The sequence below is a fragment of the Protomyctophum bolini genome (genome assembly GCF_963924005.1).
Source record: "Protomyctophum bolini genome assembly, chromosome: 3".
NCBI lineage: Eukaryota > Metazoa > Chordata > Actinopteri > Myctophiformes > Myctophidae > Protomyctophum > Protomyctophum bolini.
In genome coordinates, this window is record NC_137864.1 from 37,402,000 (window position 1) to 37,428,051 (window position 26,052).

Sequence of the window (26,052 nt, forward strand, 5' to 3'; positions counted from 1 at the left end):
GCGCGCGCGCGCGCACACACACACACACACACACACACACAGCAAGCCTTCCTCTCACACAACATGCTACATGCATGCACCTTTCTGATGCGCTTCCTGTTTTCCGTGTGAAGGGTTCAGGCAGCCGGCAGGGCTGTGTGAGCGTGTGTGTGTATTGACAACCGCTACAGACTACAGAGTATCAGATCTGCGCTTCTGGCTGTTTCACTGCGCTGCACAACCGTAGTATACTACCAAGGATGTGGTTTTGTACGCCTAACCATCCTCTTGTCTAGTGGATGAATGGTGGGAGTGGGACTGGCAGGCTGCTGGAGACTTGGACAAGTTGGACTCATACATGGGTGCTAAGAAATAACCTGCAGGTATGTAAGACAAGTTACAACGGACATACAGGTACACAGACAGACAAACAATCAATTATCGGACATGCTGATGTGACGTCAAATAGTTCATGTATCTTGTGTGTATTCTCTTCTCCTGGCTTTGATGTGACTGTCAGTCACCATTTTTTCCCTTCTTAATTTAGTGATGTTGAGGGAATTTAATAGCTGTCATCTAATTGATTGAACCATTAACATTTGACTTGATCATCTTTTTTTCTATATACATTCATTGGCATATTGGCTTAAATACTGTACATTATGACAAAGGCATTATCGTCTGCAGTTCTTCGCATCTTTGCATAATAAGTGATTTTCTTGTGTGTGTGCAAAGAATACTGTTTGTGTGTTTCACACCTGACAAGTCAGGTGTAAGAATTTGACTTAAAAAACAACTGAATTCGAGTGAACCGCGAAGGTTTCCTCGATGGCAGTGTAATCCAGGCTCAATTGGCTGAGATGTTTACTGTGTGTGGAGCCCTGTTTACCCCATGGGGGTCCAGGAGGGAAAATCTAAAATATCGGAGTTGGAACCTAAGACCTTGACCAGCCCCATTTACCCGCTGAGAGCTGTTCATGAGGTGGACAGCCTCAAGAGGCCTGCATAATTAAAATCATTATTTTTTCAGTCATTAATGTTGCACAGTTGAATTGAGCTCAAACGGGCAGACCAAAATGTATGTAGCGTGAATAGTTTGCATACCACATGGGCACAGAATGTCCTTATCAGTGTATGCTCCATTCGACTCCTAGTCCCAGCCAGTGTGACAGTTGGCTCCATGTCTTTTCCCCTGTTCTCTGTCTGCATCTCCTGTCTCTCTGCACTGTGTATCTATCAGAATAAAGATAGAATACATCTTTCGTTAAGACTAAATGCCATGATAACTTAAAAAACGTTCAAGTTCAACTGTCCTAACCTTGGCAAACACGACAGTTCAGTCAGATAACTCACGAATAGATTTAACTAGGGATGTCCCGATACACTTTTGTCGTTCCCGATCCCGATACCACAATTTCTGTTAGCTGATACCGATAACGAATACCAATACTAGAGAATAATATTTATAATAATAAAAAAAGAAAATTACGTATTTTATCTCGTGTTGTTAATAGCAGACTCCTCACTAAAATGTGCACTTGCAGTTTGGCAACTCGAAAGCAAACTCCACATGCCCCAACATTTTATTTACCTGCCATAGTGTCAACCCCTTACCTCTGTGTCGTGACTGGCATATTCGCTGATACCGATATGACCCGATATGAACAAAAAGGGCAGAACCGATACTTTTCCCAATACCGATACAGTATCGGGACATCTCTAGATTTAACCAATATTTATTATAGAATGAGAATACAAGTGTGCATATAATATTTTATCTTAGAGTTCGGCTCTGCTACACTTTTCTCCCTGTTCAGCACAATTAAACAGCAGGGAGATAGATATACAATAACAACCCCCCATGGGGAACAGAAATAACAGAGCCCACCAGTGGTGCTGGGGTGGCGGTGGAAGCAAACATCACCTAACAACAACCAGGAACCATAATATGCAGAAAGAAGGCAGGAAGAAGCTTGAGTATATGTATGCGCCCTTGAGCACAGCATGAAGCCGCTCAAGTATATCTGACTGATCTAACTCTGCAAGCTATCATTAGTATGAGGCCACCATAAGTTGTTTGTCCATTATTCTAGGAAATCTTTGTATTACACAATCATTTGTAATACAGTACATCCTCATGTTGTGAAAGTGTGTGTGTGTGTGTGTGTGTGTGTGTGTGTGTGTGTGTGTATTCCTAAACGTAACCTCAGTAAACTATGCCTACACCTAACCTTATGTTAATCCTAACCGTAACCTCAGTAAAACTATGCCTAACCAAAAACGTATTTCTAATCTTATCCTCAGTAAAAAACAAACAAACAAAGAAATACCTCTGTCTGTCTGTGTGTGTGTGTGTGTGTGTGTGTGTGTGTGTGTGTGTGTGTGTGTGTGTGTGTGTGTGTGTGTGTGTGTGTGTGTGTGTGTGTGTGTGTGTGTGTGTGTGTGTGTGTGCGCGCGCGTGTGCGTGCGTGCATGATATACAGTAAGTGCGATAACTGTAATATATCACTATCTTTCTGAGTTGGAAACGCAATCTCAAAGCAGCATATTTCCCAAATTATTTTTGGATTATATATCCTGGCTATCTTTGTGATCTACTATGTGAAAGCGGTGTTACAGAGGTTAGGAGAGGTTCTTTCAGTACCCCTCGCTGGCAGACAGCGGTGTTACAGAGGTTAGGAGAGGTTCTGTCAGTACCCCTCGCTGGCAGACAGCGGTGTTACAGAGGTTAGGAGAGGTTCTGTCAGTACCCCTCGCTGGCAGACAGCGGTGTTACAGAGGTTAGGAGAGGTTCTGTCAGTACCCCTCGCTGGCAGACAGCGGTGTTACAGAGGTTAGGAGAGGTTCTGTCAGTACCCCTCGCTGGCAGACAGCGGTGTTACAGAGGTTAGGAGAGGTTCTTTCAGTACCCCTCGCTGGCAGACAGCGGTGTTACAGAGGTTAGGAGAGGTTCTTTCAGTACCCCTCGCTGGCAGACAGCGGTGTTACAGAGGTTAGGAGAGGTTCTGTCAGTACCCCTCCCTGGCAGACAGTGTGCTCACTGCATTTCTTCCTGTTTTCCGCTCTGCAAGTGTGTTATTGATAATATCTTCCACCTTTACTACACCCACTGTGCACTCACACCCTCACTTTTGTATGTGAAACACACAAACACACCTGTTGCCACACTGATATCAGCCTTGCCCTTAGCCAATGTAAAACATTCCATAGTATCACACATTTTGGTAACATAACATTCTAAGATAATACATTCACATTCACACAAATGGTTTGGTAGTCCCAAACCGCCCTGGACCCTGAATCGCTGAAGGAGTTATTTTTTATTCCAGGAACCTTGTCACTCCAGATGATATACTGGACATTTCATTTGACTGGAAAACTGACTTGAATCATTCAAACAGGTTCCCCATTGAAAAGCCTTCTCTGCATCCAGAGGGATGACCACTTCTGCCACCTCCTTCCTATGCTGGAGAGTATTGGACATTGAGGAGAAACTGCACATGAGTGAATACATGTCATGAAGCCAGTTTGATAAGGGGAAATCATATCAGCTAATTCAGCTGACTTTTAGATACTATTACTCTGACTTTCCCAAAATTCAGAATTGAACAATTAGATTAACATTACCGTCAATGACAACAAAATGCAGACTGTGAGTTGAGTCAAAACATTTAAATAATATGTTGCTGACAAACATGCTTCAGTTCACAGCCTACGAACTTTGGGCAGTGAGTTCCTACATCTGGTGAGCTCTGTGGCAGAAGCTCTATAACAGGTCACTTGTGTCTTGTGACTCTTGTGGCATCAATTCTGCCCACCTTTAGGGTGCATTCTACATGGGCACAAGTCTCTGGTTCAATTCCGCACCAAGTGGACCATTTTCTAAATGTCTTTCGATTTTTGGGTTTCACCTCCACACAGAAGAAGTGGTGACAAAAGGCACGCACATCCTGTTATGTCAAAAATTCAACATGGAATAACTAACAACTGCACAGGTGTGTGGATTTATTGTTATTTCAACTGTCCTATAACCCCATGGGATTATATATAGCACGCTCACCAATCTGTGAAGTAAATCGAATATTGTAAAATACTGCTAGAAGTCAGGTCAAATTCTCAATTGTTGTCAATTGGTGTCACAAACTGTCAAAAACAAGAAAATAAACCGTTAGGTTAGGTCATAAAGCTGTTGATGGTTATTTTTGAACAAAGGGGAAGTGCTTAGTTATCATGGGGCTTTATTGTTGAATTGATATTCTTTTTCCAAAACCTAAATGGACCATTTCTCACTTTGATTGATGAGAGGAGGAGTCATGGTGTTTTATGCTAATCACAATCAGCATCAACAGAATCACACACACACACACACACACACACACACACACACACACACACACACACACACACACACACACACAGAGCACACATTTGCACGTTCATGCATAGACAAGTCTGTAAACACATATTGCACTTTATGCACACATCACACGCTAATCATTATCCGTGGTCTGTGGGAGTCTATCTTAGCGGCTGATCACACCACAACAATAGGGAGGCACCTGCTTCCTTCAGCTGAGCTAGGAAGCCATCTTCCTGTTGAGGAAGCTGTTGGTAATGGGAGCAGACATGGGAAGAAGGACAGAGGAAAGCAAAGACAGAGGTATACCCAGTGGTGTAAAGTAACTAAGTACTCGATCCACAGGTTGAGAAACACAGCTGTAGATCAAGCAGGACACATGAAAAGGAGGGAAACACTATGTTTACCCAGGGTAACTGGACTAAGCTCAAGAACTTGTTTACAGCCAGGCCCTGCTCATAGAACATTTCATGGTAGAGGTTCAATGCCTTGTCCAAGGGCACTTCAGCCGTGGTAATTTTAACGTGCCGGTCCGGGGATACGAACTAGCAACCTTCCGATATCAAGACTGCTCCGCAAACCGTTCGGCCACCGCTGCATGCTTTGGTTGTTCACATGATTTGGACTCTATATTGTCACAACAACTCCATAGAATAGTTGTATATAGGATATCTGGGGAGTGGGGGCTAATTTATATGGCTTTTAGTCTGTTGAACTGTAGACATGCAACAGTATTATTTCACAGTGAGTTTTTTTGTGGCTTTGAAGCAGCATTTATTTTCTTCTTTTCCCTCCCAAATAAGTCATGTGGACAAGGTGAGATAAGGGAATAGCTTAATTACTGTTCTTTACATATATTTTTCGGTTAGCCTGAGTCCATGTTGTGTCTTCAACTACAGCTTCAGTACAGTATAGGATAAATATAATATATGACCTTGCTCTTTTGGTCCATCTTACAATAAATGCACCACGTCTCTGTGTGTACGTGTGTGTGTGTACAGTACGTACGTCTGTAATCCACGTAACTCAAGAACACTTCGCCCCACCGACTTCCACACCATCACAAGGAGTGCAGTGCCTGGCCTTGAGTCGGTCGGATACATGGTTGTCTAGAACCACCATAAAAGTCTCTGGTCAGGCTCTGCCAGACGCCAGTGGACCGAATGAGCCAAAGTCCCGACACCTGTGCAATTTCCAGCCTCTGCCTGAGCCAATTGATTGCCATGGCAACCTCACACCTGCCATTTGATTACTTAACCAGTCTACTTTTCACAGTCAGTTTGCACTTTCAGACACATGGCAGACAGATCTACCCTATATGGCACAAAGGGGACACAGACAGACGGGTGCTATGACAACGGGTATTGCGTTCCCAATTAGGCCAGTGGTCGACGGGCACAGGTCTAGTACAGTAAAGATTTAGGGAGAGCAGCCTCCACTGCAATATGCATATTTTAACCCTAGTCCTATCATCAACTGTCTTAATTAGCTAATGAATCAAATGTTCTTGCACACTGTGAATCACTCTGGATTAAGAGCGTAATGCTAAATGCCTAAATTGTAATTGTAAATTCTATTCCTTTAGTGAGTCTTTTTATGGCTGTTTCTAACTTGCTACTATAGATCCTCAGTGAAAATGAATGGGTCAGATTTGACACAAATTTAACAATGAGGTTTTTCGCTTTTGCTACCAGTGAAAAAGTGGAAGTGACCTTGTTGACTCTTAGGGATGTACTGCCTACATCCTCTTATGAAAGTCAACATTTGCAACATAACACACGTCAAAAACAAATTCACCACATGAGACAAATTTTATTTCATCACTGTAATCTACTGGGGAAGACAATGTTTGGCTATAATAACACACCCAAAATTAGGGACACCACATTGAAAGTGGTTTATTTCATAATTGATATAGATGAGTATGTGGACATTGTGGATAAAATAAATCACATTTAACTCTCGCTGAATCGACAATGTTATAACTAACTTTAGCTTGTTTTGCTGGTGTAGTGCCACCTCATATGAGGTCAACTGCTTTATTATCTTTCTGTGTCTTCATCCAACCCCGGCCTGGATACAGCAGTCATAACGTCTCTGACTTATTAGTTCCTTCCACTCTCACCAACAAAACGCCTGGGGTCTCCGAGGCTAACTCTCACCTGGCTGCCATCCAGCACAGCACAGCTCTCACAATGACCGGTGTTATTAGTGTTGATATGAACACACACACACACACACACACACACACACACACACACACACACACACACACACACACACACACACACACACACACCCCTCTCTCTACCCCTGCTCAGCAGCACTCGGGACACCTCTCAGACACACAATACATCTTTGAGGAGATGGTAGAGGGGGGGGGGGGGGGGGGCTGACAAAAGGCCCACTAGGATGTGTTGTTTACATTGGAAGCTGTCGGTATTGTTGTCATTGAGTGGTTACTGTAGGAAAAGCACAGTAGCCATGGAGGATAATATTGAACTTGAACCTCATGACCTTTGCTTTTGGATGGGCTTCCTAGTCTCTTATTTCCATGTTCTTATTGTTGTGTGTGTGTGTGTGTGTGTGTGTGTGTGTGTGTGTGAGTGTGTGAGTGTGAGTGTGAGTGTGTGTGTGTGTGTGTGTGTGTGTGTGTGTGTGTGTGTCTGTGTGTGTGTGTGTGTGTGCATGTGTCTGTATGTCGTGCGTGCGTGCGTGCGTGCATGCATGTCTGCTGCATAGGTCTAGTGTGTATGTATACCTTTTGCAAGAACGTGTGACTTGGCGTTGTGTCCCTTGTCTGAAGCGAGAGCCGAGGGGTAACCATTAATTTCCTCATCCGCCACCGGGCCTCCAGCACCGAGGGCCAGCACAGCAGTAGACTCCCATCTGCAGACAATGACAGGTTTCCTGTCCCTTTTGTCAACTCTGAGAAAAGTCCCTCCATTAGCCTTCAAATAGGGACACCTATGCTAACATGAGCCTGCCTGCTAAGTTCCTCTCACTGTGGGAGGCTTAGGGGGCTCAAGACAGGATTGTTGAACATATGATATTAGCAATTGCTTGTGCTCACTGTCTGAACGGTACAGGAAAGATGTATTGTAGTGTTTGTCAGTTGTCACTGGACCTTTTGTCTGACGTTATTTACTAATGTGTGTGTGTGTGTGTGTGTGTGTGTGGGGGGGGGGGGGTCTATTTGTAAAAAATCCAAATAAAATGCTGATCATAAAAGTAGCGGGCTATGTGTGGAGTGGACGGGGCCTAATGTTGCATGTCATTAGCCCTGTAGCCTACAGTATGTAAAATCACAAAATGACCATGTTTTAGCCTTGCCGCTTAAAATATGGCTAATCACATCAGTGATTCATAATTGACACTACATTTGAAATCTTGGTTCTTAGTAGATAGGGGATTTTTCACTCCTCAGGGGAAAGGTTTTGTTGTGAACCCAATAATCGTACAAATCTTCCACCAAAGAAAGAATATTCCTCGAGCTAAATCTGATGTTACTGTAGGTTATCCTGGCTAGTCAAATCCACCACCCACACACCCATGATGTACATGATGTACAGACCAGATTGATCCACCACCACCCACACACATACAGTGTATGTACAGACAGACAGACAGATTGATGGAAGTTTGTTTCTTCTTGATGAGGAAGTTTTCTTTTTTTGTAACTGCAAAGTTTTCTACTTTTATTTCCCCATGTCAATCAATCAATCAATCACAAAACTCCCAAGTGAGGCAAGCGAGGATGTGACTTCAGCTTTGCCTTTGATAGCTGCAAACTGTATGAATGTACTTTATTTTTAGGACTTAAAGTCAGATCATCAGCTAATTTACATTCCTCTTTTGTTAACAAAAGTGCCCTCAAGACTAGCTGGAGACTAGACTAGCTGGAGCACATGATTCAATGCGATTTAAATTATGCTTTTATCATAATTATTTGAATAGAATCAGCACATATTTGAATCGGCACATTATAACGCTGTTTTATCAACATTCATGGATGGATTTTGTACCTTTTGGTAACTTGATAATCCAAACATCCAAGTGATTTGGTTTTTAGTTTAAATTTCCGATCTGATAACAAAAACTCTTTGTCTGAAAAGGATTTCCACAGGCTCACCTGCAGCATCTGTTTTTCATATTATGAAACAACGTCCCTAAGAGTGTTGTATCTTGCTTTGTAGCTACAAAGCTAAGCTGTTGGCAATAGACCAGGGGCCTATTTCACGAAACTTGGATTAGAGATTAAACCGGGCTTTAACACATATCCTGGTTTAATATATCCTGGATCAGTGTTTAACCGGTTTCACGAAAGCTGGTTGATCTTGCCAGATTAACTTAACCAGTTAACCTGGATATGTTGAGGCTTGATTCGGTTTCATGAAAGTGATGCTACATAAGTTACCATGGAAATTTATGCTTTGGATTTAGCCTGCTCCGGACCAGGCTAACAGCCAGGTTTAACGTAATCCTGATGTCTTTACTTTTCATTAAGCAGTCAAACTGATCACAAACCAATGATGTTTTCCAGATTTATTCAATTATTATGGGTTTATGTTGCCTTATTTGTATCGGTCTGCATTAAAGGACTAATTTAAGCACTATATAAAATCAAATAACCAAAATATATAGGCTGCACAACATCATGACAGCTTGTGAGCTTGTAGATCAGCTGCTTTTGGTGAATGTTCCCCATGAATAGGTTTGCTGTCGTGCAAGTGCACGGTTAAGAAGAATTATTATATTATATATATATATATATATTTTTTTTTTGTAAAAGTGAAAACCACTAAATATTACCATTACTCATTGTTTTACAACATATTACCATTATAACGTTTCCCATAGTCCTACATACTTACACCTAGAAACACCATTCAAACCTATTTAGGTTCATCCTACGGTGGACATGTGTGCCTGAAAAGGAATCTTTGAAATGTTTCATAGTTTTAGAAATATAGTGCTTTCAAATTTGAGACATTTATAGGCAGATAGTGGCACTTAAAAAAATCACTTTCACCTAGAAACTCCATTCACACTTTGTAAAATTCAGCTTACTGTGGAGACACATGCTGGAACTTTTTACTTTGAAATGTTTTGTAGTTTCTGAGTTATTTAACTTAAACGCCCAATGTATTCTCAATGGCAATAGCACAAATGTTGGCATGCTACATGAACCCATGACCCTCACCAGTCTGGCCCCTGTCTGGACAACAACCCCCTTCCCCAAAGGTAGCTCCCTCAGAGGAGGGAGTTATGGCCAAATATCACAATGCGACAATATCATTATGCTTACAATATTAAGAATTCTGTTTTAAGTTAATAGTAGTGGTAAAATGTAAACTATATTTTTGGGGTAGTTAATCATTCAGTCTATCCACTATTGAGAGTATGTTCTCTCTTTAATTACAGCAGCAGTATTTATTTTAGAAGCTTAAGTCCTTGTATCAGTAAGTCTTGAATAGATTAGTAAAGATAATGAGATATACAGAAGGGGGCTGTAATGCAACTATTAAGGCTGCAAACTGCCTTAATACCCCATGAAGAAGAAGGATCAGTAAATCTGTGATCACATAATGGGTCTAGAGACAAAAAGCCAGACTGTCTATTAAGCCAGGCTTGCTGATCCCGGCTCCCCAAATCCGCCAATTCTGAGCCTCGCTTGGCTTTAGTGGAACGGAATAAACCAGGCTGTAAAGATCAGGATTTAAAAAGCCTGGTTTTGGCCTATATCCTGGATTAGTTAATCCAAGATTCGTGAAATAGGCCCCAGGTCACAATAATGAGAATATAAAATGTAAAATATTGACAAAAAGTTGACAAAAAAGTATGAGCAACTGCTTGACAGTCTTAAAGGTGCAAAAAAGTATGAGCAACTGCCTGCCTGCGTGCGTGCACTATTGTGGTGGGCAACTACAGTATGTAACAGGTCTCGAGTGGACATGTTTCACTTTGACTTAGACCAGACTTACGTATACTAACACACAGGCCCTGTTTAGACAATCACCTCAATCTGGCATAATGTTTTCACTCTTCTCAATTCAGTAAGGAGAGTGTGCTTGTATTTATGTTTTTTGTCATCTGATTTGAAGGGAAATTCCAATTGTTCTCTCAGGAATGGTCTTGTCATTAGTTAAGTTATTTAAATATGGAGATATGGCAGAACATTTTGACTGGGTGTCGTGGGCGTTGTGGTTCTACTCTCAGGGATGCTCCCCGCTGCAGCAGTACATTTACATCTGAAACAGTTGCAATAAATAGAGCAAAACCAAAGCAGGTGGTGGCTGGGGTGGAGGAGGTTTTGTCACCCATAGTTGGCAGCAGCGTTATATAGCTTATCTCAGCATAGAGAGTGAATGTGAAGGCCTCTTAAATAAGCAGCCAATCAGTGCAGTGAGAGAGTAATGGAATGCCTTCAGGCACTTTAACCGCGAGCCGTAATTAAAAAATAGTGAAAATTGCAACTAGTAGATTCTTTTTTAAACTTTTTTTAAACAACACTAATTTATGGGACAGCAGTTGAAGATGGGTCCAAGTGATGAATTCAGTTGGCACGGTTAAGCATACAGACGCTAAGCTTTCATAATGCTGATTAAGTGTCTGGTTTTGTCACGTGTTGCTCTGACACAGCATTGTGTGACTGTGACTGTCCTGTCAACGTTTCTGTTTACACACACATTATGACAGATACCGGAAGATCTAGCAGTTGGGTCAGTGTGTCCTGGTTCCACACAGTAGACTTCGACGAAGATTCTGTTCAATGGCGTTTTGGGAGCTTTGGGACCAGACTAAAAAACATAAACAACTCCTTTGACGTGATCTCTGATTTGACTGTCTCTGGTAGTGGCTGGCTGGCTGCCCATTCTGTGTACCTAAACTATCTGCTGATCAGTTTTCATGCAAAACAGCCAAGTACAGTATGTACAGTACTAAGATCAGTGAACACTGCTGGCTGTTGATAGAAAGAGGCAGATAAATGAGTGGAGAAGTTGCAGTTGTGTTGCATATTACTAGATATTATGCATGTACAGTACAGTACAGTACAGTACAATAACAGTACACATCTGCAATGTCAAGCTTTTATTATGGTATAATGGTATAATACATACATACACAGTGCAGTCAAATTCTTTGAGGGGCATGTCCGAATCTGCCATTGCTTCATTGGGTGAAAACAACACAGCTTCACCCTTGGCATTGTATTGAAAACATTCCACGATTCTGCCAATAATCTTTAAGATTATTCTTTGAACCACACATCAGTTTTTGTGGGGGGGTCCAACAAAGAATCACGTGATGTTGATCCCCTTCCCCTATTCGCTGATTCTAGGACATGATTGACATGTGTGGAGTCAGAAGAATAGTATGTGTGTGTGTGTGTGTGTGTGTGTGTGTGTGTGTGTGTGTGTGTGTGTGTGTGTGTGTGTGTGTGTGTGTGTGTGTGTGTGTGTGTGTGTGTGCGTGTGCGTGCGTGTGTGCGTCTCTGTGTGTCACACTCGTTACCAACAACAGACAACAACACAGACATAGATCTCTGGATGAATCAACAACAGTTTATTTAAGGAAAGGTAACCTCTCAAGACAGATTCAGCCGCAGCAGAATTTGTCAGCAGCTCCAGTAACGTGTAGAGCCTAGAGTTAGCAATGTTAGGAATGCAACCAGAAGAGGAGGAACCAAATGTGCCAACATCCCTAAATTGGGGGAAAGGTAACCAAAAGGATGAGGAAGAGTTTAAAGTAAACACTAGCAAAAAAACAAGACCCATAGGCTATAAAAGCTGCAGCACTTCACTAATTATACCACAGATGTCATCACTTTGAGCTGATTGAGAATGTGATTATTAGGCACATTGTACCATCCTTTAATCAGCTGGCTATCTATGGGCAGTTCCCAGGCTGGGTAGGCACTATCTTGGGTGCTGATGTATCTCCTCAGAACAACTGCACGATGTGTGAATATGTGTGTGCCTGTGTGGGTGTATGTGAATGTTGGTGACATAGGCTCAAGAGGTAGAGCAGGTCATCCAATGATTCATGGGTCGGCGGTTCGAATCCTGGCTCCTCCTGTCTACATGTCGAAGTGTCCTTGGGCAAGACACTGAACCCCAAATTTCTCCCGATGTGCTGGTTGGTACCTTGCATGGCTTCCGCCGCAATCGGTGTATGAATGTGTGTGTGAATGGGTGAATGTAATGCACAATCTATGTAAAGCGCCTTGGATAAAGGCACTATACAGTATGCACTATTTACCATTTACCATAGTTGAGTTCAGGCCTGCAGCAGCTGCAGGCCCTCACAACCAAGAGTCTTATGACTTCTGGGTAAAAGCTGTCACTGACCCTGTTGATTTGGGACAGGATGCTCTGGTAGACTACTGTTAATATAAAGATGTTGAACACTCCATACATACAGTATGTGTTTATGCATCCATCCATCTGCACCTGTTATATCCTTTTGTTTTCTGTTTAGCATGGAGCATCATGCAGATAGCATTGTTATCAGTACGGACATTTACTCAAGTACTGTACTTACTAGAGCTTTTACTTTACTAGAGTATTTTCTATTTCTTTTACTTTTACTTCTACTCTACTACATCTTGGATCAGGTTCTGGTATTCCATATGTTGATCTGACCTCATCAAACCCTGTACACTCAAGACACGCTCCATATATGACCTCGCCCGCCGCTTCTCGCCTCTTACTGGTAGTTACTAGTTACTTTGTAGGTTTTTATTATTATTACGAAACATACATTAACCACTTCAGCCCTATATACAAGCTCACAATCCGTTGCAATGTGATCTTGTAGATCTGCTAGTTTCAAAATACATTTGAAAACTTGAAATGGGACATTCTGCCTAATGAGTAGGCCTTTTACTTTTGGTACTTCGAGTACATTTTGATACCAACACTTTTGTACTTTTACTCAAGTACATTTTGAATTCTGGACTTTTAATTGAGTACTATTACTACATTGCAGTATATTTATACTTTTACTCAAGTAAAACATTTGAGTACCTTTTCCACCACTGGACAGCATTACAATCAGCTCATCTTATAAACATATCTTGTCCCTTTGCAGACCTCAGTGTTGAAGATGCAGCACACAACATGTACCGAGGACAGGATCCAGCATGCGTTTGACAGGTGTCTGGGTGGCCTCAGACAAAGCCCCACAGCAGCACCACACTGGAATGGTAAGTGCACACATAGACATCAAAGGGGGGCTTCAGCCCCTGCCCTTTTACCCGTCTGTGAGAAACTGCCCTCTGCAGACCATGAATGCAGCATTTACTTTATGGTGAAAGAAATGCCCCCCTTTCCTTTTTATATATACTTTATTGAAAAATTATTCAGGTTTACAATTCATGCAGAATTACATATATACACATAAGTTACACTAATAAAAATAAATAAATCAATGCATTTCAATACCATGCCATACCATGCGTGAAATGTAAATTCGACAGAGTTACAGGGAAATGATTCAGAGAGTTGCTGGGACTGACACAATCCAGTCTACCTCAGATGCAATTAAAATACACATATTTCTGTGTGGGGTTTGCATGTTCTCCCCGTGTCCCCTAGGGTAGGTACCCTCACAAAAAACATGCAGTAATCCTGGTCACTAAACTGCCTCCCCCTGGCCAGCCGGGGCGCCTGATGGAGGGGAAAGGAACTGGTTGGAATAATGTGTTCCTTCCACGCGCTACGTCCAACCAGGGAAACTCCCCCATGTCAGGTGCAAAGGAGCAACTTGGACACTCAGGCATGAAGGAAGCATGAGTTCAAGTCCGTTGCTCTCCCCTTGTTCCCCATATATGGGGACTAGGTTGGTGGAGGGTGTGTAGAGCATCCCATTAGATGATTGACACAGGGGTGAAAAATGGGTTACAAAATCGTGGGATAAAAAATAAAAAAAATACACATACAGTACATGTTACTTTATTAATTCACTACAGAGTTTTTAAACGTCTCTTTGTAATGAATTAATAAAGTACCGGTACCTTGATTTTTCGAGGGCTCGGTTTGCTCCTCTTTTTTTAAATGTGTTAACTATTTTACTATGAGAAAATGTACCCTTACTCTTTCAGAATTAAATGAATGCAGGATTTTTGCATTGTGGGAGAGGTGGGGGAAAAGTAATTATTACAAAAATTCACTGAGATTTTAACTTCTTCCCCATTTCATTTACATTATATATTTTATTTAATGTTAAAGTTGGTCTGTTTCTCGCCTTTCTCAACACGATAGAAACATGTATCGCTAGCCCTAAACCAGAAATGAGTTAATTGTCAAGCAACTGTTTGTCGTTGAGTCAAAATATCATCAAACACATGTTATTGTGTGCCAGCGGAAGTACTCAGGGTTGACACTTTGGGAGGAAGTTGTGCCACACGCTGCTGCAGTGTGTGAGTGGGAGGGAGTCATGCGGCGGGAGCCTGATGTGGCATAGGTTGGCCAATAACATGTATCTGCCTCCCACACACAAACCATCTAAGTGTTTTACACACCATAACAGATCATTATTTGTCTTTGGATATTCCACTGTTAGGTGATAGGTTCTTTGTTTACTTGCGATCCTAGATGACTATTGGATTTCATGTACCGGTAAAACTTGTTTTATTCTTACTGTAAATCGTTCTGGATTAAGAGAGTCTGCTACATGCCTAAATTGTAAATGTGATGGGACAATAAAGTCGATTGCATTCTCTTCTTATTTTGTGTGATTACCACTTATACAATATGAATGAACTTTTTTCCAGTTCTGATGTGCTCATCAGGCCAGTCAATGAACCGCTGGAGTCTGGAGGAGCTGGTGAAGAGAGACCCAGAGAACTTCCTCATCCTCCTGCAACAGATCATCAGTAAGACCAGAGAGGTAAGAGGGCTGGAGCTACAGACCTGAGGCCGATTCTACCAATGTCTTCTAAATACGAACAGTTTTCTGAAAAGGTTATAGGCCTCAAACGTTTTCACGTCAAGGATCCCCAAAATTATATGTATTTGGCCATTGACGCCCCCTCACAAAATATTTTGTTCCAAGGATCCCTAGAATTTTGAGTTAATAATGTTTGTCGATGCTATGTATGTATATATAGCTAAAATCTAACATGACACAGATGTTTCTCGTGTTTAATGATTAATTTGTTGATCATGTCATGTCATGTCATGATAAAATAAGATTAGTACAGTAGAAAGAAAGTAGAAAAGTATGCTCATCACACATTCTCTGCAGTCAACTCCAACTCTTCTTATGAATAATTCTGCCCTTTCTCTGATTTCCTCCCTTTCCTGTAATGTTGTCACTACCACAATTGAAATAATTATAACTTGCTGAAAATGAAAACAAAAAAACAAAGTAAGTGTGTGTGTGTGTGTGTGTGTGTGTGTGTGTGTGTGTGTGTGTGTGTGTGTGTGTGTGTGTGTGTGTGTGTGTGTGTGTGTGTAGGTTCAGGAACTGTGTCAGTATGAGTTGGTGGCTCCTCTTGCTATCATGTTCTCGTCCACTCTTCTTCAGGTAAACATTTCACACACTTTATTGTCACCTTTTACTGTAATGCAAAATAACACATACGTTCAGACCAGTCGAGTGCTCCATTATTTGATTTCGGAATTGTCTCCTGAGGTGAGGTGCCCAGGTATTGGCTTGCGAGTAAATACCACTTTATTTCTTGTTTCCTACATTTCGTTTTTAATTATTATAAAACAAAAGAAAATCACATTTCATAAGTAAAAAACAAAAACAAAATGTATCCATTAATTAGAGATGGAAAGAAAATAGCAGGTCTACAAGCTCACAACAGTTCGCATCGTGACGTGTTGTGAGCTTGTAGAATGTCTATTTTCACTACTTTGGGTCCGTCCTGGGGAGACGTCAAATTTCTCGAGCTAAAATGTTTGGGAACCACTGCTGTACAGTACATAAAAGGGTACATGGTAGACATTATAAAGAAAACATCACCTGCTGTACATTGTGTGTGTAAAATCAACTGAAAAACCACTCTGCTTGCTCTACTTTGGTTGCAGACACCGCACTGTCCTCCAGACACCGGACTGTTGGAGGAGGCCATAAACGTATTCCATGGATTCCTGAGCTGGCCAGAGCCCTACAGCAGTGTGTGTAGAAACCTCCTCTCCACACTACAAGAGGAAATCAAGGCCCCAGGTCAATATTTCTGTTGATCAATTTCTCTATCAGTGCCTATCTGTTCTGTCCTATCAGTTGTACGTGGTTGCCCCCTAGTGGCAATTCAAAATCCAAACGTTTTAGAGATAAACTCACTAACCAAAACACACACCTGATAAGAAATGATTCGATATCAGGAAGAGAACTTCTTGAGAATGATTTCACTTACAGTGTGAAATGAAACCCACAGATGCATGCAGATGGAACTGAGTAATTAAAGGGTTGTACAAGGTGCACAATGGAGAATAGAGAAGTACTTTGAAAGCGGATGTAGTGTTAAAATAAACATTATAACATGCATGCAGACAAACACGCAAACACACGCGCGCGAGCGTGCGCACACGCACACAATCACAGACTTTGGTGTCGGCTGTGTGTGTTCTGCCTTTTGAGAAATCCGAACGACTTAACAAATGTACAGTAGACCTAGCTGCACGTGGGTGGAGATGGGTTGGGATGGGTTGGTATGTATTACAATTATCCTCTTTCTATCTGCAAAGTCTTAGTTTCATAAAAGTCCACCGTAGACATCATCATCATCATCATCATCATCATCATCATCATCGTCACCTTTATTTATACAGTAATACAGTAAAAAAATACATCAAACACAACATTATAAATCAGGATAAATTACAAAGGAACTTTATACAGAACAACCATCAGTAAAATAAATCAATTGAAGCAGGAGCAATCACGGTGAAAAAGGTTCTAGAGCATTCCTTTGTACTGACCGAAGGATGGCAGGGAGCTCAGTTTTAGAGTTTTGGAGTTCATTCCATGAAGTTGGGCCCAACTCTGTCTGGGCCTGTGGAACCTTGAGCCTTAAGAAATCACTAGAGCGGGTCTGATAGGTGCTATTGTTCAGTTCCATCATGGAATAAATATAGTCAGGGAGCATCCCAGCAATGGCTTTATATAAAAATAGGTGCCAATGCTTATCTGGCCTCTCAGTCAGAGAGGATAAACCTGAATTTTGGCGTTATTGCTGTGTTAAATGAATGACTCCTGCTTGTTTCCCATGCAGGCATATCCTATCACAGACTGGTAAGAGAGGAACAAGGCCTGAATGTCTCCAACCAGTCCTCCAAGACCATGTATGTCCAAATAATACATATACTTAATGTTACCTGTACAGTAAGGGCAGCATTATGTTCAAGAATAATGTTTATAAATTATGAATATATAGACAGTTACATGAACTGTGTTAGAGCGTGCCAGAATAAAATACAAGTTTAAAAGCACTCCTTCAATCCATTCAGTTGTGTTTGAGATATGCTGTTTGGGAGTAAAGTGTTGGACTGACGGACCGCTAATGGGAGCAAAAAAGCTGGAATTTAATTCAAACTTATTAAATTCAAACAGTAGTCGAACTAATTCCATGTTGCATTGTTAATAAAATGCCCCCAATGTGCAGTTTAAAACAGCTTTCTCAGTCTTTCGACAATAGCGTGTTCAATGATATCTATTTTCACTGTAAACAGACTGATCTGTATCATACTGCTTTCACTAGAAAAAGGAAGGTGCCGTGTCTTACTGCTGCTCTTAGTATACACAGTACAGTAGTTAAAGCTCATCCGTTTTGTGGTCACCCTGTGGTCACTAGCTTTTGACAAGTCAAATTGTGTTTTATCGTGTTTTACACGTGTTTGACGTGTAAGTTCTTGGAAACTCCCCGGCATTCATCCCCCACCTTCTGAATAACTGCTCCACCACTTCCTGTTCAACGTGACAATTCCTCTTTATTGTAAACTCTGTGTGTGTTCCTCCTCCACATTTGCATGTGTGTGTGTGCACGCACGCACACACGTCACACACACGCACACATGTCACACACACACACACGCACGCATGCACACACACATACGATCTCTGACTAATAGCAGTGGTAGAAAGTAACTATAGTACATTTTATTAATTTCATTAATTACTTTTTCCAATTTCCAACAATTTTACTTCTACTCCACTACATCTCAGAGGCAAATATTGTACTTTTACTGCACTACAATTATTTGAAAACTTTAGTTACTTTGTAGATTTTGTTTATCACATAAGCATTTCGGCCATTTGAAAATAGCCAATCTACAAATTCACAATGCATTGCCATGTGACGCATTGTGAGCTAGATCTGCTATTTTCAAAAGATTTCTATACATGATAACTGTAAATGGGACATTCTGCATAATGAGTACTTTTACTTTTGGTACTTTAAGTACATTTTGATGCCAATACTTTTGTACCTTCACTCAAGTACATTTTGAATTCCGGACGGAACAGAGTATTTCCATATTGCAGTATTGATACATTTACTTAGGTAAAACATTTGACTATGGCTGTGTCCCTGTGAGTAGAACGGTGTTGTTGATGAGCCCAGCTGAGGTGCCTGCTGAATTCCTGTCTGTGGCCGAGCAGCTCTGTGGAGTCCGGCAGCCCCAGAGAGAGACCTACATAACCCTGATCAAACACGCCTACCAGTCTGTCTTGGGCACCAAATACCCTCTACACAGCATCCATACAGCCTTGCAAGTAGGTCTATAGGCCATGTTATAGTCTAACTCTTAAACAACCTGTTGCTGAAGCCACAAGGATGATCTCTGTCTGTATTCCAAGGAAAATGTTACAAAGTCAGCAAGGAGGCTTTGCACAGATGTGCACAGATGTGAGTAGAGGCGCGCTGTACTTAATTGTTATTTTTCACAAAGACATACACTAGGTTTTCTAGAGTGTGATTGTTAGAAATGCATGTTCAGCCTTTTTCCATTGGAGCTGGTATTCTTTCAAAATTAATATTCTTTTGAAAAACGTAATTAGTCATAGGTGAAAAAATAATATTACACCTAATTGTTGATGCTATACAGTAGGCCTATTTGTCCTACTGTTAGACATTGCAGTCACAATACCGACTGTCTGCTACATAATCCACTGCTTATAGAGTAGTGTTTCTTAACCTGAGGCCGACTCTACAAATGTCTTCTAAAGATATCTAGTAGAAGTGGCGGTGTGTGTCCATCCCTGGTAGCTTAACAGTAACTATAGTATCATCATACATGTCATGTTCCCTATCAGGCACAAAATGTTGATGAGGTGGGAGAGATCTACTCCATGGTAACCGATATCCTTGAGACGGCTGCTTCCATGGATGGCCCGCAGACGGGCCGGGCTCATGTGATTCAGGGCCTGGAGAAACTGCGGGAGAGGATAGGCATTCCAGCATCCAATGGGAGGAAGTCTGACGGTGAGAGCACAGGACAGTCTCAGATAAGCTGAGATCATCAACGCAAATCAATGGATGCTATTAAAGTGAACCACGTCACAAAACATGATGTGGTTCTATTTCATAGTATTTCATGTTTCCCCCTCAGTGTAACATAAAAGCACTGGTAGCTGATTGTCTTTGTACTACGAAAACAATTAGTCATCGTTTGGTGTGCAAAATCAGTGTGTTCTGTCTGTCTGTCTGTCTGTCTCAATTTGATTGTAAACAAAGCAGAGTGACATGTTACAGTAAAACATTCCAGCGCTGTTGTACTTTACTGTATATTAGCACAGATTTTGTCTGTGTCTTATTCGCTTTCCAGAACTAGCTGTTGTACTGTTTTATTTTTCAGTGTTTACCTTTATTTTTCTATCCCCCTCTTAGGAATGTTGCAGACTCTACCCTTGCCCACAGCCAAGTGTTACTTTTTTCAGTGGGACAAAGATAATTTTGGTAATGTACCTAGCACGTTTGCTGAAAAGCATACTCAAAATGTATTGAGCGATTCGTTTATTTGCGTGTTTCTATGAAAGACAGAAGAAGTTTACTCTGTGTCCGTTTTTGTTTCATTTGTGACGGCAGACATTCTGAACACCCTTTTGGAGAATGAGCACGACCTGACGGACATTCAGACCACCAATGGAGAGGCAGGGGAAGAGGAGGAGAATGACACATATGATGAAGATGAGGAGGACGGTGCAGACATGTATCTAGAAGAAGAAGAAGACGACGACAGGGAGGAGAATGGAGTAGAGCCACCTACCATGTCCATCATCCCAAATAGTTGCAGGACCCAGTATCGTGTCTCCACCTTCTCAAACATCTCCTCCCTCTCCACTGCCTCCAAAGACTCTATGTTCTCCACCCTGTCCATGGCCTCCGAGTCATACCCCCCTTCACTCTACTCCGTCACCTCTGGCACAGACAGCGACTTCTTTGAAGATCCTGATCCTGATGACTCGCCTCGTTCCTCTCCGGTTCCAGAGAGATCCTCTCCAAAGACCATGAATAAATCTTCTGCTCGCCTCAGCCAGCAATTCTACCGACTATTCGTCAAGCCCAAGGGCACTCGGTTTCTTCACAGGGCCAAGAGCTTGGGCAACCCGGAATCTACGGACCTCTCTGTGGTGCGGTCCAAGCCGCGCTCCAACTCTCTGCCCCAGCAGGTCCAATTGCGTAGCCCCGAGCCACAGGCTCAGACTCTCAAACACGTCTGCTTCCGTAGGAGGCCCATTCTGAGCAGCGACGAGGACAGTACGAGCGACACACTGAGGGTGGTGGTGTTTGGAGCGGATCACGTAGCAGGGAAGGTGGCACGCGCCTACAGCAGCCTGCGGAAGAGGGAGAACGTGTGTCCACGTCTCAGCAGGGCGTTCAAGCTGCAGTTCTACTTTGTACCTGTGAAGAGGGACTCTGTAGCGGGGCCGGTGTGTCCTGTGGCGGCGTCAAGCAGTCCTCTGAATGGGAATGCTTCGTCCAATGTAAGAGGAAGAAGGGTTTAGCATTGGGGACTTTTGGTGGGTGCACGACTGGTCACCTGAAAACATGTGTTCCTGTTGCTAACATGTATTAACAAAATTATCGATGCATTGTTGATATGATCTTACTGGTGCAGTGGTGCTAAAATGGTTTGGACTCATTTTTTTAAATGTTTATTTAATGTTACTTCTGAAATAAGTTAACTTATTTTCTTTAATTTGCTAAAGCAGGACCTCAACTCCTCGGGCACAGAAGACAGTACTAATGACATCGCCCACCTCCTTGGAATGTTGGACCCTTGGTACGAAAGAAACACACTCAGCCTGCTCAACCTGCCTGCCAACGTTGTCTGCCAGGTACAACATCCATAGATTTGACATATATAAATATGTTACAGTACGATTGGAAAATCAGTCAGCTTGAAAAAGGAGCACTTGTTTTTCCTCGTCGCATTGATTTGATTGAAAACGTTATTGGTCACAAAACAGCCACGGAGGCACAGTAAAACATTTAGGCTAAAATGATAACACAATGTTCAATGTATTATTGAGTATCGCCATTTATTGAAATTCACTCAAGTATACAACTTGTGATCTTGCTCTTTCTGTTGCATAACCAAAGAGCTGGTAAAGGCCAAACATGTGATGATGCATGCATCTGATTGAAGGGATAATTGTGTGTCCTACAGCAAACCTCTAGGAGTGAGTCACAGTCTTGTGATAGTTCCTATGGGCAGCATCATCTGCCCATCCTGGCTGACTTGGTGCTGTACTACTGTCGTCACGCCCTACGACCCGCTCTGATCCAACTCTATCAGGCCGAGGTTAGATATGTTGACACACACACGCACACACACACACACACACACACACACACACACACACACACACACACACACACACACACACACACATAATATTGTATTTGCCTACAATTGTCCTAGGCCCTAGGACAATTACAATATCCTTACCCATGGTCAGGGGTCATCACTTTGTCTACACAGACAAATGTGTCCGCGGCATGTTCTTATTTTATTATTATCATAAGACCCAATTACCGGTACTGAATATCAAGTATCCAGGTTTTCTTCAGAATATGTATCACACTGACAATATGACACATTAGGAGCCCACTAGTAGTGGTTCTCAAACGTTTTATTTTCCAAACCCCCATAACTCTGAGAGTGTACAAATGGAACCAAATTGACCCGTAAGGGTCCATTTGGTTCCATTTGTACAAACTCAGAGTTGCCGACCTGTTATGGTCATTCAGGGCTATCTCTTTATGTGTTTCTGGTAATATTATTGGCCACTCATTTTGTATGTCCGTGGCAAAAATGTCCACCACAAGCCAGCATGGCGATGTCCCCTGCCCATGGTATTGAACCATATTAGTATTTTCATCACACAAATTCAATGGGAACAAGTGCCAATGTGTGTGTGTGTGTGTGTGTGTGTGTGTGTGTGTGTGTGTGTGTGTGTGTGATTGCATGTGTTTGTTGTTGCAGTTAACGTTAGCTGGAGGCCAGCGGAGGACAGAGGTGTTCATTCACTCACTAGAGCTGGGTCACACTGCAGGAACACGAGCCGTCAAGGCCATGGGTGACTGTCTTGTTCTTTTCCGCACGCACGCACGCACGCACACACACACACACACACACACACACACACACACACACACACACACACACACACACACACACACACACACACACAGCGCTGTATCATTCATACAACATACAGTACAAATACGTCCGAGTCCGATAACAGCAAAGCACATAAATAGACTGATCTGATCTTCCCTGATCGTCGGATTATAATTGGCTAAAGCAAAACAATATTACATCTCTGACCTCTTCTCCTAAGTTTGTATTGTTAGTGCTAAAACGTATCTCCCTTGCGCAGCCATTAAACAAAGGGGCCACTCACTTGCTGGCAGCTGTGACCTACCGACATAATCTCCCTGCCAGGTGGTGATAGGTAACCTGACGCTGCCAGATCCAAGAAGCTTGCTACACAAATTTGTTGGGAACATGGTTACCCAATACCGCCCCCATCTGGCAGCGTCAGGTTAGGTGATAGGCCCATGTTCTCAGCTCTCAACTCAGCTAGCAACACAGAGTAATCAATACTAAGAATAATATATACTGTAATTGTTTCATCAACACACACACGCACGCACGAGCTCGTGCACACACACACACACACACACACACACACACACACACACACAATTATAAGAGAGATATTTTGTATATTTGACCCACTTTGTCAATGATGAAGTCTCACGGTGTTGCATGAATCTGTTTTGAAGTTGCATGCTTCTAAGCCATGCCCACTGCCACAGTGTCTCTTACTTGGCATATTGGTGTGTGGACTTCATCCATAGGTCTGTATCATTAAATGCATGTGTGCCTCTGTTAAGGTGCTGCCGGTAAGAGGTTTGGTATTGATGGAGACCGGGAAGCAGTTCCTCTGAAGCTGGATGTGGTGTACAATAAGGTTGGGAGCTCCTTAATTTCATAGGATCTAAATAAAAAACATTTCACAACTCGATGTTGTCTTGGTCACACTTTTGAAATGTACATGTTAACACACAAAATGATTACTGTGTCTATACATGCTTTCTTCTTCTTCTTCTTGTTCATTATTGGTATTATAATAAATATCAATATTAGCTTGTGTTATGAACTGAGAATTATTGCCACTGTATGACTGCTCCTTCCCAGCACTATGCTACTATGAAACAATTTATAATAATAAATAATAATGTTATTATTATTCCGTTTCTCTTTTAGTTGGTGATTAGTGGGAGAAGTCAGTGGAAAAGGGAGACCAAAGTCTGCACTTCTGTAAACTTGATGAAGGCCTGTAAAAACCCAGAGAAGCTAGGTACACTACCAATATCTACTCACTCACTACTGACTTTGTTTAAATAATCAACATAGTCAACTATTACGGATCAAATACCATTTTCCTCGACATTGACCGTTGTCATAAACACATGTAATACTGTATGCACCAGAATTTTAATGTTATGGTGGGATCTGGAAATTACACAGGAATGTGTTTAGTTCCTGCCATTTGAAAGTATGAAAATGGACCTGTGAATGAATACTGATTTGACTGTGTTAACTCTCCTGCCAGACCCAAAGATGGAATGCCTGCAACTCACAATGACAGAGGTTGTGAAGAGACAAAATGGGAAATGCAAGAAGGGTTACAATCAGGTGAGCCAGATGTCTCTGATGTCTCTGTGTCTCTATCACTCTGTGTATCTATGAATCCAATTTAAGGCCAATTTACATACATCCATTTTTTGTGCAACAAGTGTCGACCAATGAGTGACATGACAATGAAAATAGTCTTTTTGTTTTTATATTCAATTTGCATTAGTTATTCTCTTATACCTGCATAGAGGCAGGTATAAGAGTACAGGTATAACAGTTATAACAGTTATAACAGTTCAATATTGAACAAAACCTTGAGTCGTTGGTTTCTAAATGAAATTGAGTTCACGATTACAGTAATGAGTGAAATAGCAGAATAAATGGAGGCAATAAGGCATTTTGCAATACGGGACAGCATCCACTTCTATTCTCCTCTCCAGCAGCTGAGTGTGACTGAGGTGAAGGTGGACAAGGTGCAGGTCAGTGGGACTGACAACACAACCTTCGCTGTCTGTCTGGACCAGGATGAGAAGAAAATCCTACAGTGTGTTACCAGGTAGGCAGGACAGGAGGCAAGACAAACACTTCATGAGAGATATCCATCTGTTCAGGTTCACACATTAAAGGGTGCCCTTTTAGGGAATTTCAGCCCCTGCCTCAATAACATTCTCTGGACAGATTTATTTATTTCCCAAATGGTCTAATGGTCTGTAATGTTAATATAAAATGTCCACGAAAATCTTCATGGGGGCTAAAAGGGGCTATTTAATTCTTCATGGGGGCTGTAGCCCCATAGCCCCCGCAGAGTCGACGTCGTTGCATGTGGCTCTGGCTCGTAACCTGCTGTGCATAAACTTGTTACTAAGTAAGTTGTGAGATTCATTAACATACACAGAGAGCGATCTATAGGCATGGATACTGTACATACAGTGATGTGTGTTAGATGAAATATTTAAAGCCAGATAGACACGGGTAGATTATAAATGCATTGTAATGAACCCCCTCCATCCCATACAGATGTGAGATCTCCATGTGTTACAAGCCTGATGATTCCACCGACTGGAGGCGTGGAAAATCACATTCCCCGCAAATCCGGCCTCTACAGCATACCTTCTGCTCTCTCCTCTGCCTGCCTATAGCCACCTTCAGCGGGGCCTTGCCTTGAGACTCTTCTATTTTCTTCTTTTTTCTGGAAGCAAACACTTTTTTTCTTTAAATAAAGGAGATGTGCCTTTCTTTATATATTCCTTGATGGATCCATGCTATGCATGGACTTGTGGCAGAGAATCCCTGCTTGACTACAGTGATGCTGCCGCATTTTTCAATAATCCCAGCCAGGTCCCATACTGAATTTCTGTGATTTGCGTCCTCAATTCTAGACGGTGACTCTGCTCTTATCTCTTGATCTGTTGGCTACTGAGAATAAGGGGTACCCAACACAGAAGGACCAAGACAAAATGTTTACATCTGTGGAGACTGAGAGACTTCTGGAACTGTGTCTCTTTTGGGGGTAAAAGGGACCATACATCAAGAAACATGACCATGATATGTTTATGAATGAGAATGATCAGAACTGTGTAAATATTGTAATATATAAAATTGTCTACTGTC

The 26,052-nt window shown here is 41.9% G+C and overlaps 1 protein-coding gene across 5 annotated transcripts; it reads left to right on the forward strand.

Moving 5' to 3' along the window:
• Window positions 1-131: 131 nt before the first annotated feature.
• On the forward strand, window positions 132-26,052 carry pik3r5 (phosphoinositide-3-kinase, regulatory subunit 5). 5 transcript variants are annotated; one of them, XM_080760560.1, is made up of 18 exons: window positions 132-362; window positions 13,430-13,544; window positions 15,114-15,229; window positions 15,800-15,868; window positions 16,378-16,516; window positions 17,565-17,634; window positions 18,889-19,063; window positions 19,604-19,772; window positions 20,178-20,246; window positions 20,376-21,274; window positions 21,500-21,628; window positions 21,961-22,095; window positions 22,780-22,873; window positions 23,697-23,773; window positions 24,070-24,163; window positions 24,419-24,501; window positions 24,882-24,997; window positions 25,459-26,052. In XM_080760560.1, exons 1-18 carry the CDS (start codon window positions 279-281, stop codon window positions 25,604-25,606), a joined length of 2,781 nt encoding a protein of 926 aa, XP_080616686.1. In that variant the 5' UTR covers window positions 132-278; the 3' UTR covers window positions 25,607-26,052. The 5 variants fall into 5 exon arrangements, with proteins under 5 accessions (XP_080616686.1, XP_080616688.1, XP_080616687.1 ...); XM_080760562.1 differs by having other exon boundaries at window positions 24,885-24,997; XM_080760561.1 differs by having other exon boundaries at window positions 21,503-21,628.